The sequence below is a fragment of the Apis mellifera genome, linkage group LG6 (genome assembly GCF_003254395.2).
Source record: "Apis mellifera strain DH4 linkage group LG6, Amel_HAv3.1, whole genome shotgun sequence".
NCBI lineage: Eukaryota > Metazoa > Arthropoda > Insecta > Hymenoptera > Apidae > Apis > Apis mellifera.
Window position 1 is genome coordinate 8,939,366 of NC_037643.1, and position 13,801 is coordinate 8,953,166.

Below are 13,801 nucleotides of genomic sequence, written 5' to 3' on the forward strand. Positions count from 1 at the left end.
GCATGATTATTACAAATCCAATTTGTAATATAGTACCAAAATGTGTCGAGGATAGCGCTACTAGTATTCCTCCCACTGCCACCTGTCATGAGCATCAAACAGGACAACTAGTAGAATCGCGTACTCTGTGACCGAAGCTTCCCCAGAAGGCTGCATCGTCTCAGGATCGCCATTTTATATGTTTGGCTCTGAGACTGGGACGGTGGGTGCGTGTGGTGCAAACTACAGAGCGTATTCCGTGTATTATCTGCAAGATGTTACCCAAATACTTTGCGCCCGACATGTACAAGTAACGACAGGTGTCGGAGTGTGTGATCGGGCAGCGAAGGCTCGGGCCGAAATGGTCCCGGAATAGTGAGCTGTGCGTGAGTGTGTTTTCATCGAGTAAGTGCGTCGCACACTGGCTTTTCACTGCTGTCACCATTTGTTAAATACCTGTGCCATTCGGGAAGTCGGCTTTGGGTCAAATTACGGACGGCCTCTGGATTCCTTGCGACACCCTCGCCATCATCTACGATGAGTTCGCGCAACATACCCTCAGACAAGGTGAGTCTTGTCACTTGCTCTAATATGTCTACCGCACCCTTCTTCTTTCTCCTTTATCCTTTGCATTCACACAATTTTCGACTGCTGTTAGATATAAATCATATAGTATTGTTTTACATATTCGTACTCTTATTCAGTAAGTTATGGTCATTGGACCATCAGTGTAAAATTATAATTCGATCAACGAGATGTCTTTTCGTGTCTTGTATGATTGCCACTTTTTCCGATTAAACAACGGATGTACACCCTCGCACTAACGATATTAATATCTCTTCTTTTTTCTGTCATTTGTTTGTTATTTCTATGTTACACGTACATATAATATTACACTATTTTTTTTTTGATTTACATTTAAGCGAAGCATAATAAGCAAAATAATTCAGTATGAAATCAAATTTCGCGCGGTAATATATACAATACTGTCGATCGATCGTAAATCTGTACTTACGTCATTGGTGGTTAAATTTACTTATCATTGTTATTCCTCTTGTATTTTTTATATCGAATACTAATCATAAATTTACACCTTTGGCTAATTAATGGTCAAAGAGTTACCTTTGATCATATTCCATATCATTCTAACGAGATCATAATTTCACCGGTTCTTTCTTCTCTCCAAGAGCTCACGCTGTAGAGCCGTTTCCCTTTCCCCTTCCTCTTCTCTCTGAAGTTCCCTTCCAAGCACTGTGAATTAATTGTATTGTGAAAGTCATGACGATACGTTCTCCGCGCTTTGTGAATTACATCTACTATCGTCCACTGTAGAGAATCGTCGCGTATTTTTTTACAAAGTTGTCGCTACTCGTGAGAAGTATCCACTTAACTAGTCTAACGAGGCTGTTTAATTGGCACCAATCACAGAGATGACCGAGTACCACCTATACTTTGTACGTTAATCGGTGTTCCTCTATTTCCTATTGATTCCTCTTCTTCAGTTTTTCTTTCACATTTCGCATTATGTATAAATTATTAAATGAACGACCGTATATATGCACGGCAATATTAATGACAGAATATGTGGTTGGTTGTGCGCGTGAGCAAGTACAAGCCGCGGGCTAAAGAATAGATCGACATACACTCAACCTATTCTGCTAAAAATAACATGCATTCAAAATTCAGCGGCATCGATGGAGTGTAAAATAGATGCAAATATTTGCGCGGCCCCTTTTCGCACGGATTATGCACGCTATTTCCACCTATTTTCGTGTCCACCATAATCGCCCGATCCTCCTCCCCTGTTTGTAATTAATTGGCGATATAGTGTACATTTGGTCATGTTCAATATAGGTGCGGTTTAATGAAGGAACGAAAAAAAACTGCATCATTATATTTAATGAAGTAAATTGGTCTATCTATTACATAAAAAATTAAAATTTTTGTTGCAAAGAAATTTTAAATAGTACATAGGTCAACTTATTTCTTGTTAGATACAGTTCAATATTTTGTACAGGTTATGATTTAATAAAGGAATAATTTTATGAATTTATTGATTTTATTTTTTTATGTGATTGATTTAGGATAGTCAATTTATTATTAATTGTATCATTTAACGATTTATTATAATATTGCATATAAAAATTATATTCTAACATATTGATCAAAATTTTTTCTTCGGATTATTTATTTTTACAACATTCTTATTATCTTTATTTCTTTTGACAGAAATAAATATAAATCAATTTTTTGTAGTTCTAGCGTTTTGATTTAAATAGCCAAAAATTTTAATTTAAATTTATTCGCGTTTTGGTTTACGACAATTCGAATACAATAAAATCAGTTGAGCCAATGTTGAGTTTTCAAGAAATATTTTCCATGGAGAATTGCTGTACCGCGGAAGCTTAGTTTCGTTACAATTAATCGTGCAAATTGAAATTCATGGCGAGCTATCATTCCGGCCTGGATACCAAAGAGAGCAGCAAACACGAGTCCTTTCACCCGTCATTTCCCCAAAGATACTCTATTACTTAATTATTTTAATTCGTGAACAACATTTTCTCGAAGGAAACATCAACATATTCGTTCTTGATCGAACATTTTTACTTCAATTTTATAATTTTCATCTTACACGGAGATTATCAATCCGATGATTATATTTTCACATAATATTCGATAAGATAGACAAAGGTCACGTTTAATTATTAAAATAAATGTGAAATAAACGATAGATTTTTTTTTTTAATTTTTCCATTCTAATTCGAATTAGACGATCGAATTGACACGCGTTCATTGTTAACACATTCGTTAATACTCTGTTAACTCGTTGTTTTGCTTTTCGTTCATGGTACGTGTACCACTGATGGTGCATGTCGTAAACGTCAAAAACTTAAAACATATGCGACCCACACGGCAGGGTACGCGTTAATAAATCATCGCTATGCTTGTCGAGCTTGATAATAACCGTTGTCTTCCTTCTCATTTCATTTTATTAAATTTTTCGGATATTGCACGTTTCTGCCTATATCCTTGTTGCCTCTTTTGGACTGGATTTAATTCAAAATAAAAATTTAATACATCAATTTTCAAAATCTTATTAAATACAAAATTTTAATAGCGTGTCGAATATTATGTAATGTGTATTTATGTATATAAAAGTGTATACTATATTTTGATGAAGATGTTGCTGGTATTTATTAATTATATTTACATATGTTTTTTTTGTATACTAGTTAATTTTATTTATAATTTTCTAATTTTCTTATTTTGAAAAATAAAAATTATATTATTTTTCACTATGATCAAGTTTTCTCTTCAACTTTTTAACGGAATAAACAAATTTACTTTCAAAAACTTGAAAACATCAATAATCTATTTATTTACATCAGAAAGAAATTTACGTATGAATAATATCATTATAAATTTATTTTTCAAATTGAACTATTTTCCCAAGTAATCTTGTATCATTATTATCATCATCAGAAAAAGATATGTACATATATATCTTCGGCTACTATTTGCCGTAGGCGGCAGCCATATTTGGAATCCCAGGAGTCTAGACATAATTGGTCAAAGCAGTCGCTTAACGAACGAGTATTCAAGGTTTTAACCTCAAAAACGACTACGACGACTACTCGACTCAATTTTTTTTTCCATTACTTAAAATAATTTGCCTATCTCTCTCATATAAAGTTACATACAGGCGCATGGATTTACATCCATACACGCTATTCTCAACTACTTAGAAATTCTTTCATTTTTTTCGCTGAATACGCTCATTCGATTCGCCTTTCGAAGCCGGGATACGTGATTTATCAAGCAAGCTGGCTGGAACGTCTCGTTGGCATCGAGCTCGAAAGGCTCGAAGAACGCGGTTCGGTCGGCCATTGTCATGTGGCTATCGAGCAAAGCACGGTCAAGGTCGATTAAAGAAAAGAACGAAATTGTATTCCTTTTTCTCGTGAGAGGAAAAATACAGAGAAAGAAGAAAAGAGAGGGAGAGAGAGAGACCCATGCGCGAGAAAAATGTTTTCTTCTAACTCGCACAATAAACTATGGCGAATGCGGTTCCCTTCCCTGGTATAAAGTTCCATATATCGCTTTCTCCTCGCAGATATACGTAGGAGAGTAGGCGGGGTAAGAAGAGGGGAAAATATAGGAGGGGAAAAATCGAGCTGTCCATCGTATGGAAAAAGACCGTCCGGCGAAACGGATCAAGGCGAATCAGGCTTTTGTGAAACGTCTAAATCGATTTTCTGTGTCGGCTGCTTTTCTTCTCTGAACAGAAATGTGTGTCGGCCGTGCTTGCGGGCTCGTTCTCTCTACGACGACGAGCTGACGATTCACTTCGTCCTTCCTTCCACTATAAGTCGAGGGCGAAGCTTTTCTGGATAAAGCAGATTCGATGACGTTGTGAGGATGAAAGCCTGTCTCATTTCAGATGGTTGGTTGATAAATGTTTCGACCGCTTTGCCGGATGATATTTCTGATAACAATGATTTCTTCGTCGATGAATGATCAGTGTTTTCGGGATATATAAATTATAATGAAAATGTTTTAATTTTAATTTATACGAAGTTGCAAAGAGAATTTTATATATAAAAGGTTTTTTTTATGAAAGAAAAATATGGAAGGAATATTTAAATCGAAATGAAGTGAAGTTCATGAGTTTTTCCCTTACTGGTATATTTCTTGTAATGTAATTGAATTTAAAAGTTTAATGTAATGCATTAAATTCTGATCGATGTTTCGGTGATCAGTTCTACTTCCGCACAAGGAATGAAGAATCCAATTGAAAAAAATATATCTCGTAATTGGAATTCGATCCACGTGATCATGCGTCCCTATAATATCTGCAACCATGGAATAGATATTTTAAAAGGTATAGGAAATATTTCAAGTACTGATTTCATAATTTTTCAACAACAAATATTTTTATTCTAGCATTAAATTGAAGTAAAGCATACAAATTTACAAGTATAAAATAACGTTGTTTCTTACAATAACTTAATGAATTCCTTTTTTGATCTAAATATAATAAAAATAATTTAATAATTTTCGAAGTTCGATTTTTTATTTATCGATCACGCTATTATTGAATGAAAAATTTAAAAATTGTATATTTTTAAAAATGAAAATATTTAATACAAATAAAAAGATATTGTAAGTATAGCGATAAAAATTATCATTAAAAAGAAGAAGAAAAAATAAAAATTCACGAGATACTTTCATACTATTTTAAATTTCGTTCACTGAATGAGAGGTAAATCGGTGTAGCTGTTGTTATTTTGTAACGCAGCTTTTTTACAAATAAAACAATTCAAAAATGAACGAAGGTTGAAACGCAGTAAGTAAAGCAGAATAATATTGTTCGTATAAATCACCATGATATTATATCATTCGTATTTATTCCTAAAAATCCATTGTTTCCATTTTGAGACAATTATTAATTCGATGAGGATTATTGAAGTACAAAGTTCGATTTTTATCTGTAACAAAGAAAACGACAAAAATATCTCGTTCTTTTGTTCAACAATAATCTGAATAAAAAATTTAATCAAAGAACACGTTACAAAATAGTGCATACATGTATATATACGTTTTTATCGAAAATTTGGATAGTGTGATTTGAAAAGAATTGTATCTTTTCTTAAAAGTTAAACTTTATTAGCTTTTTACGAGAAAGACATTAACGTTCTCCTTTTTATATAAATATATTAAATAAAAAAACTTGCTTATAATAAATAATAGGATGTTCAAGTGGCCTGGTTATTTAAACGAGTCTTTTCCAACAAGAGAAAATCGTTCTCTTACTGTCGTTCTTTATATATTTCAACAAAGTTTCGAAAGAAAAGTCGAATAAATATTCGTCGGTGCGCGCGCGCGCGCGCGTTTCAACTGTAAAACATCTAAAAGTAGATTCGAACGAGATCCTTTAGTCTTTCACGACCCAGTTAAAACTGTTCGAAACTTCCGAATATAAACTCCGTCTCTTTCCAGAATAATTCCAATGTTACATGGAACACTTTATTCTCTTCAATCTTATACTTTTTTAATAATCTTCGCTTCAGAAAACTGTATCTTTTCGATAAACGATCTGACAATTATCATTGATCCACTTAATTTGTCCGTAATTCATAACTGTATAAAAACTTCAAAAAAATCCATATACACTTCACCTTTCACAAATTATAAAAATAATATCGATATTCAAAAATAATAATTTTCATAATAAATCGATATTCAAAAATAATACTTTTCACAATAAATCGATAATTAAATACAATCGTAGTTGATCATAATACGAAAAAAAGTCACAATTAATTCGATTTCTCAAAAGATATCGCACAAATATTCGACAGCAAGAGTTTCAAGTGATAAAGTAGATTTCGTTGGTATCTGCAACTTTTTTCCCCCCGATTATATTTTTGCCACCGTTTGATGTTTCCATTTCAAAGTGGATTCTGCCGGAGAACGAGTCTCGATACTCTCGCAATCCATTCGCTTTCTACGGTCGGAGAGCGTGTGGTTTGCGCTTGTTCGCCGTTCACTCGAAAAGTTAATGTTGCCACGAACGGTGGTAACGCCGCTTTTTAAGGGATCAGAGATGCCCGTTTGGTTTTTGCCGGCGTATCACGACCCGATGAATATCAAGCGGACGAATGAGTAGCACGGGCGAAAGCGCAATCGCCGCGCATTTAAATACTTAATTTCCGGATGAAGGCGGGGGATGATGGGATGATTTTAAAAAATATTCTCCCTTTTTCCGTTTTATTTCATCTTTTATATACGATTTATTTCCACTCGTTTATTTTTTTTTTTTTTAAATCAATTTAAACGCGCATTTTTCATAATTTTTTATGGATATCTATAAAATGAAAAAGATTTTTTTTTTAAAATTCGAGTAAATGTGTAATACGGTTGTTGAAAAGTCATAAAACAAATACAAATTATTTTTCGGTTGAAAAAAAATTGGGATTGAATAGATATTGAAAACAATAGATATATTCTATTGTTGTGTGATATTCGATTAAATTTTTTACTGATTGAATTTGTCGTAAATATTGAATTATAATGGAATTTTCATTTTAACCGGTACAATGAATAATTTTTTCGAAGTCACTAATAATTCTATATCATTATTAACGAATAAAATATTAGTATCTTTATTTTAACATTTAACTAGTTTATATATATATATATATATATATATATATATATATATATATATATACATAATTGCAACAAACAATAAGGAAAAAATAAATTGCATTATATCTCTCGAAGCTTTTAACGAATCGGTCAATAACATTACTTTAACGAAGAAGTGGCCGCTCTTTGATGCTAAGATAATATTGGAACAAAGGATTTGTTCGTAAGAACAATAGCAATAGAACTAGCATAATATCTTGAATAAGCATTGTTAGAATATCTTCGAATGTTGGCAGCAAGAAATGTTGCAGCAATAATTTTCTATTCAGTTAATATGTATAAGAAATGTATTTGCTATTTAAAAATATTGAATAACCACTTATGTAAATCGCTTTGTTATTATAGCACTCATGTTTACAAATTAGATATTTTTATTTTGTTATTAAGAAATAATCTTGATTATATTTCGAATAGTATATTAACAAAGGTCAGTTTTATTATTCTTCTATAAATATAACGTATAATGCAATATAACATTATTTGCGCAAGATGAATGATTAAATAAATATATAATACAATAAGTATATGTACAATTTATAATTGTATCTGAATGTATGATAAAAAGATTAATGAAATGGAAGATTAATATTGATTAATGAAACATTTTTCGTGATGAAAAATATTATTAAAATATATTTGTGCATTATTTGAATGATTTTATTTGAAATTATATTGAAAGATTTCTTTTTAGAAGAGAAAATAAAATTCCTTTGAAATGCTGTTATTTATTGATTTAATCTATATGTAATATTTAATATTTTGTTAATAATAAACATTATTGCATAACAAATTCATTTTATTCTAATAGAATTTCATTCTTCCCACTCGTAACATTTATAACAAAAAACAATATAATAATTTAATAACACAAATTTCATTTCTAAATTTTCATTGGATGGTTCAATAAAAATCATAGAACGACGAAAAGCACTCAATGAACATCATATTTGTGTAAAAAAAAAAATATATAACAATATATCACATGTCACAGATAGTTTGTATGAACTATCCATTCTCTTGAGAGAGAATTGCTGACAATAGTTGTAATATAATATGTGAATTCAAAATAAATGACAATTTACGTAAAAGTAGATGTATTCGATTTATATATATATATTTGTATATTTTGATTTTGATTTCATAATATAACGGATTTTGTTTTTCATCTGTTGTATTTTTTTTTCTTTATAAAAATTATTTTAAGTGGAATATTTTGCATTTCATTGCAACTAGACATCTAATTAAAGATTATCTTATTTTTTATCTAATAAAGTTGTAATGAATCATCATAGAATTAGATGTCATAAGAATCCATCAATGACTTGTTATTTGCTATCATCTATAATTTCATATTTTATTATTGAAAACTGAATGTATATTTCGTTCAAAACATCTTTTTCAATTTAGGTTATATTTTTAATTACACAAACATGAAAGTATATTTCGAAAACAAGGTCAAATTGATCATCTGTTCGTTTATTTCATTGTTTATAAAATGTTGAATTCATTTCTAAGAATGTTTTTCATGTTCATTTTAAATTGCATCTTATATATATATATATATATATATATATATATACGTGTTCATGACGTCTTTTCCCCTCGATTCTATTTTAACAAACTCGTTTTTTTTTTTTGCTCTACGTACAAAACACGTGCTGTTTACACGCGTAGTACGGAAAGCTCATTAATGGGGCTATACATCGAAAAGCACTGGTCCGGTTAGCACACGGTTCATAAGGAACCGGTCCTGTTTACTCACAGAGCAAATAAAAATTGGCCGTGGCACGTGTTGTTCGTGTGCGATATCGGGATTCGTTTGTCATGTAAATATTTTAACAAAAACCTTGATATTTCTGAATCTGTGAAATATTTCACGCGAAATAAGTGATTTACCAACTATGAATTATCTTTAACGCTTGTTTACACGCATGCGCGTGTAACTGTACATATGCGCAGAAAAAGGAAATTATTATATTGCGTTTAAAATTATATTCTCGTCATTTATTTGTTGTCCCAGTACTTTTTTACGTTCTGTTAATTTATTTTTCAATTTATGTATTCTTTTTATTATTGCGATTATGTCATCGATACATAATTTTTGTTGACTTAACTGTCGTACCATGATTTGTATTATGTACAATCTTTTGAGGTTAAGTTTTGAAGAAAGAATTTTTTTTCTTTTATTCCAACATTATCGTATCTAGTGAATTTAATTTCGCTTTACTTTCAAGTAAGCTTCATTAAATGGTATATATGTATGTATAGGAGCTTAAAAAAAATTCAATGTTTTTGATTGGTTAGTAAATATCGACTTTGTGACACGAAAGCGATTGCACGGCAATGCAAATTCCGTGAGCTAGGTCCTGTGAAATTCATGATACGTTAAGCATACATTGCCGGGTTACATTCAACTGATTGCATCAGAACCATATTCTCGTATCACAATTGCCAGCTCAATTCGTTACCACTACAGACTGTGCACAACGGACAGGTGCATAAGCAACTGGTATTCACGATCGTTTTCGGACGCGATAATATCCGATATGACGCGACCGATATTTCTGTAATAACAGACCCGTACGATGAACTAGGAAGATCGTGATAAATCGCAACTCTGCCAAAAGCAATCATGTGTTTTTCTTTGTATTAGTCATCTGCTAATAAAGCAGAATTTATTGAGAATATTATGATTATCCTTTCTTCTAGATGAGAAATTGATTCAACGTGAACGCGCAATTCATAATGCTGCGTTCACATTGATCAAACGTGTTCGTAAATAAAATATTCAGATAGATTTTGAATTGATGAATAAATCTTTTAAAATATATATATATTCAACTTTTTCTCGTCATTTAATTTTCTCATCAAGAGAAAATATTAAATAAGATATTCTCTTTCATTAATTTATTATCACGATAAATTATTAAATCTTTATACAATTTCAAACGAAATTTTTTCGAAATGTAACACAATACGACGCTGGTTCGCAAAAACAAACAAGAGCTATCTCCATTATGCTATTAATTACTTAAGGTTCCAAAGCGAATGATAATAAGAGAAAGAGTCAGGTCAGAAGATTCGCGGCGTGGTTCCATGGAAAACGGTAACCGTAACGGCTGCAAAGAACCGAGTGAATAAGACTCATGATGGGAACAGAGACGCATAGAAAGGCGGATGAACTGGCCAGACAAAGATTTTATGCTTGACGTCAGCGCTCCGTAAGTGCAACGGCATTTACGTGTACTTCTCGAATATTTATTCGATTGTTGGAATTTCTTTCTTAGAACGCGAAAAATACGTTCGACCGAAAAAACTTTGGAATTCAGTCTTGTTACATCTACAACGAATTTCGAAGGATCGCAGAAGATAGAATTACTCTCGTTGTCTTTCTCAATTTCACCCGTCCGTATTTCTTTGCAACTAGGTTAGCCAAGATTGATAGGGAGGCGACATATAAACACGCTTGTATCTCAAAGTTATAAGTTTAAAACGGGTCTGTAGAGGGCGCGGATCAGTCGTTACGGCTTGGCAAGCAATTTACGAGGGGTTTTTGCTCGAAACCGTTTCACGTTCGCGAAGCAAAACCGTTCGAATTTCGCGCAGTGTATTCCATTACATGCCCGCATTCAGAACGGCCGCGAGATAACCTAAATTTGTTCTTTCACGATCTTCCATTTTCGTGGTATTTACGAGATACATCGAATTATACTGGTAACGTATTTTTATCTCATACTCCCGTGTCCGAAGAATTTTTTTAAATTTAATTTATCTACGAAGTTTCATGCGTAGTTCGTTTAAAAATTGTCGAGTCAAAGAAAAATAATGGATTGCCATTTTTAGACGTTTCAAACTTGACATATCGTTCATCATAACCAAAATTGATGATCAATATTGAACTTTTCCTACAATAACAAATAACAAATTTTTTTTAAATACTTTTATTTTTATTTCTAATTTTCTTTTTTAAAAATTAAATCTTGATTAATTTAATTTTTCTATTTTTGTATAAAAGTTTGTGGATAAGATTTCTTTTAATTATATTTTACTTCAAACATCATATCAAATGTAAGTATAATTTGTCATATAGCTTGTTATAAGTCATAAAAAAATAAATATATCGATCAAACTTTCACACGTGATACTATTACTCAATATCAAACAAAATCATTAGCAAACGTGATACTGATTTTGATATGCGCAAGCAGATTTAAAATGATTCTGACTAATAACGTTTTCATTACCACAATTCCACAAAAGTTTTTTTTACGCTTTCATAAAAATGCACCTGACCACACTCAGAGAGAAAGTATACGGACTACTTGTGCGGTTCTTGCGAAATTTCAATTCTCATTTAGATGGTCCTATTACCGTAGTTACTTAGATGATGCAGACTATAGAGATTATTTTACGTTTATATAAAAATCAAAAAATATTTGCGCACAAAAAAAAAAGAAATCTGTAATTTCGTTAATATTATTTTCATCTTATTTGATTTGAATTTTTTTATAATCGTAAAAAAATTTTAATATTTAAAAGTATACTTCGATAATGAACATTTTAATATATTAAATTCTATCTTCTTGTATAAATTATGTTTACGTTTAGACTTTCTATTGGAATAGCCCGTTTCTCGTCGAGAATCAACAAATATTATCCGCATGGAAATTCAATCTTTGTTTTACAAATACAGCATCATAACCGAGAAAATCGTTGGCCAACGTGAAGTGCAAATACATCACTAAATGGTAGACGTTCTGCGTCTAGGGATTAATGTTTGTCACGAATATAAAATACAGTAGTAAATTCATTGATTCAGATGTTAAGTATGTATTTTGTAAAATTACATCGATGAATTGATTTCAGATTTTACTATCTAAAAATATCATAATTCATTGATGATTTATGATATATAGGAAATCAATTATAATATAAATAATTAGTGCTATTGAAGAAAATACTGTAGTTATTATTCTTGATATTTTCTTATTTAAAAAATATTGATTTCACTATGTAAATGAATTGTTTGAATAATTTTATAATCGATTTTTTCATTTTATGAATATAATTATTTATCCTTCTAAGAATAGGAAATGGACTTTGCCATATATTTTTTTGTTTAACAGGAGAGTAACATTCCATTCTTTTTTTCCTTCTATTACCCAATAAAATCATAAAGTTAATATAGCTGGCAGTAATTGGGATTATAGAGAAAATGGGGCAAGAATAAAAGGATTAGAAGCAGATCGGAGCTGGGTGAAGGTAATACCAATAAAGGCTGTACTTCTAACGCTTCTAACGTGACACATGATACATATGTACACGGTATCATGGATTCCACATAGGTCATCGGTATTATATAATAATTAATTCTGAAAAATATACATCAGAATATTATTATATATTTATATATTTATATATTTACTTCTGATGTTATTTTTGATTTTGTTTTTTTTTTTTTTTATTATCAATAAAAGGAATTTTATTTTGTCTGTGTATTTGAAAATTTTCATCAATACTGTTTATATAAGTACGTTTAAATATGTTCATTATTAAAAATAATAATAAAATATCAACTTTATATTACAATTCAATAATATAAAATTTTATCAATGCATTACTAATGTTTATTTTTTATTCATATATATTTTAGTTTTAGTGCATATTTTATTAAGACATAAATTATAAATAATAAAATGCAGCAAAAAGATAATTATTAATATTTAGCATAAAAATATTTATAAACGTTCATAACACATCTAAAAATAATACAAGATAAACACAATTTTTTGCAATTTTAATTTCATATATATAATTAATTATAGATATATTTTAAAATCTACATTTTTGATTCGTTCTATTATTTATTCTTTCGTAAACAAATTATGTATTCTTTTTTTCGTAACATAATAATCACGAATATTCATGCAATTCGTTGTTCCACGAATCTGTATACTCACAATAAACGTATCAAAAGTAAAGAAAGTTCTACTGCTTCAACGACACTGAAAACGTGCAGTAATTTCTCGAGTCCACAATTTCCTGTCTACATTTGAGCCGCTACGTCCGTTTCCGCTATACTACGAATTGTATGATAGCGGAGAAGTGTATCGCAAAGTTAGGTTAGGTTCAGACAAACGACGTGACATCTTGGCGAACTTGCGAGCGGTAATTCGATACTTTGGTATTTTTCGTAGCAAGATGACGTTTTACTTCCTGCACCTGGATTAAACGTTACTATCGCACGTGTATATCCTTGAGTCTTAGTTCAAAGTCCAAGTTTCAATTGTTTTAAAGCGTTCTCGAGTTCCGGATGCAAATAACGATTTGTTAGATTTTTTTATTATTTTTATTACAATATTATATATTTGATAATAATATCATACGTATATTTGAAGTAATTACTTTTATTTACTATGTATTTATTGTAACATTAGAAATTGATGTAAGATAGTTATTCATATCTACATTATATTGCCTTGAATTCTCTATTAACATTTTTTAGCATTTATTAGCATTATTTCTATTACAAGTTTTCCATTCGACTTTAGCACTTTGGGATAAATCTTATAATATAAATCATTTCGATTATAAAATCAAAGAAACTATT

General features: G+C 30.6%; 1 protein-coding gene across 1 annotated transcript in view; it reads left to right on the forward strand.

Annotated features, from left to right (window-relative positions):
- The first annotated feature begins 76 nt into the window (after window positions 1-76).
- LOC550921 (ubiquitin-like protein 3) overlaps window positions 77-13,801 on the forward strand; it is a 69,249-nt gene continuing 55,524 nt past the window's right edge. The window contains exon 1 of the mRNA XM_623362.6: window positions 77-546. Within this exon, the coding sequence (XP_623365.1) occupies window positions 517-546 (30 nt within the window). The 5' untranslated portion in view covers window positions 77-516. The remainder of the gene's footprint in view (window positions 547-13,801) is intronic.